General features: G+C 29.0%; 1 protein-coding gene across 1 annotated transcript; it reads right to left on the bottom strand.

Annotated features, from left to right (window-relative positions):
- Positions 1–468: 468 nt before the first annotated feature.
- On the bottom strand, positions 469–3,097 carry LOC126840050 (cytochrome P450 4C1-like). Its single transcript, XM_050575540.1, has 6 exons — positions 2,993–3,097; positions 2,506–2,755; positions 1,727–2,012; positions 1,449–1,525; positions 1,155–1,344; positions 469–1,064 (listed from the first exon to the last, which is right to left on the bottom strand). Exons 2-6 carry the CDS (start codon positions 2,722–2,724, stop codon positions 736–738), a joined length of 1,101 nt encoding a protein of 366 aa, XP_050431497.1. The 5' UTR covers positions 2,725–2,755; positions 2,993–3,097; the 3' UTR covers positions 469–735.
- Between the last annotated feature and the right edge of the window lie 1,823 nt (positions 3,098–4,920).

Genomic DNA, 4,920 nt, shown 5'->3' with positions numbered 1-4,920 from the left:
CTGTAAATATTTTTTAATTTAATTGTGTTTACTGAAAACCTTTCATTACTAGGTTTACCGATTAATGGACAGTATGAAAAAATAATTAGCAAGGTTTGTTAAATAATAAATAATTTACATTTAAAAATAATTAAGAAGTAATACAAGTTGTCTCATTAGTCATTCACCAATCGTTATGATCATAGCGATTAGAGGTATATACATATTCTCTTGCCTGGACTGTATTTTATAATTGCTGAATTTTGTATTTGTAAGCTACATAAGCCATTTAGGCTGTTTGCAACTTTAAACACTTTTACACCAATCCGGTTTCGACATCATCAGGTATTTTTTTATTCAGGGTTTATTCAAATTAAATAAATATTGACATAATACACAAGTAATATGATATTTTTAATATTTCAATGATTAATATTATTTTGATAATTATTATAACAAAGGCCAAATATAAATAATTAATAAGTAGGTACCTATATATTGATTTTATTAACTAACAGATAAACGATGATAAAAGCTTAATGAATTTAAAGAAAATCTATTGACAGACTAGACAACACCAACCAATGAACATAATTATATAACTTATTAGTTATAGTTAATATTTGAGTTAACCGAAACCGATGAAAAATAAAATAAAACGAACCCCTTTACCAATATGATTAGGTAATTATCCGAACAACCTTATCCATAATATATGTAAAGAATTATAACCCAGAATCCTGCTTCAATAATTGGTTATGTTCTCGCTTCTATTTTAACGTAGCACCCGTTGACAAATTTTTGTGTCATCCCTATGGTTAAACGAAGATTTTCAGGTTTGGGACATTTATCCGACGGAGAAAACCGATAAGACCTGACCAACGTTGAGATGATAGTTTTGATTTGAAGCATTGCATATTTGATACCAGGGCAATTTCTGTAACCAGCACTAAAAGGAAGAAACGAATACGGATGGCGACTGCGACATGCTTCTGGCAAGAAATTGTCCGGATTGAACATTTTTGGTTCCGGATAGAATTCCGCATTCAAGTGTAACAGATGAGTGAAAACTACAAGCGTTGACCCTGTAGATATTTTGAAAAATTACTTAACTTAGTAATAATTTTAGGCACCAAATGTGGCAATCTATCAAACGAATTTGTCTACTGCCGTACCTGCAGGGATTAAATATCCTCCAATCATTGTTTCTTTTTCAACGCTTCTTGCATACACAGGAACAACCGTGTAAAGTCTCAGAGTTTCTTTGATTACACGTTCCAAGTAAACCATTTTTTGTAAATCCTCATAGGTAGGTGGTCTGTCCGGATCGCCAGAAGAAAATATTGTCAATAACTCTTCCAACACCTATTTATTGGCAAGAAATAAAAAATATATAACTTTTTCGTTACCACGAATATCTATAATATTTCATTTTTTATTTATAAAACCAAATACAAGTTATAGTTTACTTTATTTTGTACGTCCTGATGATGAGCCAACATAAATATTGTACATGCGTTCGTCAGAGATGTTGTGTCTTGACCCGCTAAAACCATATTTTTTGACCAATTATTATCAAATTTTATCCATACCATACAATCAATTTGACTAATCACAGATTTTATGATAAAAAAAAAATGGTAACTTGTTATAAGTATATAATCTGAGTCTTAACATTTTAAAAGGTCCCCTATAATATACATGCCACCAATCCGTTCCAATTAAAATATTTAAAAAAAACACGTACCGACTACAACAGTCATTATTTCATCCTGTATTTGCTTAAATGTCATCTGATTTCCATTTTCGAGCAGTATCCCAATTAAAGATTTAGATTTAAGGCCAATACACTCTTTGTTATGTTCTCCCTGACTGTTTATATTTTTTTTCAATTCTGTAATTATTTTCTTCCCTATATCTTCAATAAAATTATACATTTCACTTTTAATAATGTCCTGTTTACGTTTAAACGCCGACAACCTAAACAGACTGTTGTTCATAAGCCACGGGTGTGTTACTCGGTATGTCCAAATCTAAAAATCAAATTTGTATTACACATACAAGCTCTAAAACACTATCGGCAAAGGATACTTTAGTTATAAAGCATGCCTTGGAGTAGTGATAATTCGTTTACACTGCAGATCTAGATTAATGGGGATCAAAGGGGACCATGGCCCTAGCCTTAGTTTCAAGGGGCCAAAAAACTGCCAAAATAACATTTTTTTTGAAAAATTCTGAAAGAAAAATTCCTGAACATAACATCAATATTAGACTATAGTAAGTACAGCGAAGAGGAATGAAGAATTTCAAAAAAATGTTCCTTGGTGGTACTTATCATACTTTTATAAACGGCACTAGATATTCTCGAGATCAGCACACAATGTTGTCTAGAAGCTATGAATAATCTATTTGAGCCTCCCAAGAAGCAAATGCCCAAGAAATTATCTGGCTCCGGATTTAAAAAAAATTTTTTCAGGCCGGGTTTAATGTAATGGCGTTAATAAACAATAAAAGTATGAAGTTTACGTTTTGAATAATATGAGTATTCTCCACAAATGGGTGTTTGGCGTTTTTTTGTGCATTAAATTTTACACCCAAAGCGGTTCTTCCGATGATCTCCATAGTCACATTTCCGATTGCACAGCTTATTTCACATTCATTTGAATTGATTTCCCTTTTCTCGTACATTATGTCGCCCAAGAATTTTGCTTCCTCGTAAAATATTGGCACAAACATTTTAAGCATCGAATATTTTAACCCCGCAGTTACCAATTTCCTATAAGTATCAGCACAAATTCAAATTGTATTAGATATAATAATATATCATTAGGTAATTTTGAAGGTAAAATGATAATAATTGGCGAAAAATTGAATTCCTATTATTAAAAAGCCAAATTTTCATTATTGTTTTAAATGTGTTACACCTTGTTGATGCTATATTTCTTTTATCCAATTATAATTGTTTGGTTTTTATATAGTTATAGATTATATATAAATATTATATAAAATTCACCTGTTCTTTTTCCATTCCTGAAAATTCCTGTTTGAAAATATTCCATTGCACCCAACTGTTTCGTTTATCGCCTTATAATGTTTAGCTTTGTTAAACAGATCAGGATTGTTAAGAGCCACTTCTATATCTTCAGGGTTGTTAAGAAATATGTATAAGCCATTTAAAATCCAAAATTTGATTAAGGTATTTTCGTATCTATACCACAAAGACAACAAACTAATTATTGTTGCTCTCAAATTACATGACATTCAGTACACCAAAAGAGCAATGAAATTTTATATTAGATATACGTGGATACAGCGTAATTACTTTCTACACAATTTCAAAACATTCGTCAATATTTTTTCAGCTCCTCCAAGTAAAACAGGTACCAAACCCATGAAAAAGGTTCCATCTGAACCTGGTATCCGCTTTGCCAATGATGTCTTTCTGCGGTTTACTATTTTATAATATAGAACTAATAAAAATAATATTACCGCTATAAGTATAACAACAATGTTATTTAGGCTTGTATCGCCCATTGTGCCTGACATCTGAAAATATCGTGTCCATAAATTAGAATTATTATTTATCATGATTCCTGGTATTATTTTTGTTAAATGTAGTGCTATATTTAGTGCTATAAAAAAAATATTATATATACACACAACTTTGTTAGCCTTAATATGTTATTTTTCTAATAAAATCTAATACGTGTTTGATTTTTTTAAATTTTGTCTTACCGTTTGGTAAGAACATACCAAAGTTTTAAGATTTATTATTACTTTAAAATCAGTTTTTATCAATGGTAAACGAACATATTTTATAAACTTTCCGAATTGTAAATAATTATCTGAACATATTGATTGGGCGATTAGAAAATGTATAGTTTATGTTAAATACAAATGTGACTATGGTTTAATGATCATACAATTTTTTTTCTGTAATTTGGTGGATACGTTTAGGGTTATGTTATGTTGAAGGGTGGCAAAGGAAATAAGTTTAGTTTCTATTACTGCTTGCCCCCTTTAGCATTTACTCCAAGTGATTAATTTATCTTACACTATCTCAAGTAATCGGTTTTGGAGATACCGTGAGTGCAGTTACAAAAATAAATAATAATTAAAAACATCAATGTAAAACCATTTAATTTTCAGCTTTTTATTGAAGCTAAAATTTTTAACTATTAAATAGTAATTTAATCTGCTATTGTAATATTTAAAAATAACTAAATAGTTTATTCTACATCTCTATCATTAGTTTTCTTTTTTCAAATTACTTTCTTTACTACTAAAATTTCAGTGGAAAGTTTAGAATATGAAAAATGGAAAAACCACGAAGTTTTTGAGAATGTTAATACAAACTCTTAAGTTTTAGATATAAAATAAAAAACAGTTTAGTGAGCCCTAAAAAAGATAGTATAATTATAGTGTAACATTTATTTTGATTAATTAATTTATGGTATAGTATAATATAGTTATTTCCACTTGTTGTTACTTTAGTTTAGTTTATTTAATTTAACCAATACAAAGGGTTTTAAAAATTTACATGATTTTTTTTTGCTTATACCTCTAGTCATAATAATTGAAATGTCGAGTTTAAAATTTGTTTACCTGCTGAAACGAAACCATTTCGTTTGATTGAATTTCCTATAAGACAAAAACTTAAAATACTCTTTGCAGATATACACATCGACTAATTCGAATTTTGGATTATTTCTAACATTAACATTAACATTAACATTTTTATGTTATAAACAATCCCACGATTTTTTAGAACAATCAATTAATGTTTCAACTTTGAATAGGTGTTATTTATATTTAAGTTCCCATACATTAGCTATGTAAAACTCACATTTTTAAATTTTAATCAAACAAAAACATTAGGTATATATTATTATAATATTAAAAATAATATTATCGCTACAAGTCAGCGGTTCCCAGTCATAA

This window comes from Adelges cooleyi, unplaced genomic scaffold (assembly GCF_023614345.1).
Source record: "Adelges cooleyi isolate 19-005CV unplaced genomic scaffold, UGA_ACOO_1.1 ACOO_flye_CR_arks_rails_tigmint_CR_PRNA_334, whole genome shotgun sequence".
Classification (NCBI taxonomy): domain Eukaryota; kingdom Metazoa; phylum Arthropoda; class Insecta; order Hemiptera; family Adelgidae; genus Adelges; species Adelges cooleyi.
This window is presented reverse-complemented; position numbering and strand designations above follow the sequence as displayed.

What these genes read in the sequence shown, in the direction of transcription:
- LOC126840050 (XM_050575540.1), bottom strand. Translation starts at nt 2,724, where the DNA reads ATGCTTAAAATGTTTGTGCCAATATTTTACGAGGAAGCAAAATTCTTG. An exon ending in AATAATGACTGTTGTAGTCG is followed by an intron (nt 1,526 to 1,726) that starts GTACGTGTTTTT and finishes ATATGGTTTTAG; the next exon opens with CGGGTCAAGACACAACATCT. An exon ending in ATCAGGACGTACAAAATAAA is followed by an intron (nt 1,345 to 1,448) that starts GTAAACTATAAC and finishes GCCAATAAATAG; the next exon opens with GTGTTGGAAGAGTTATTGAC.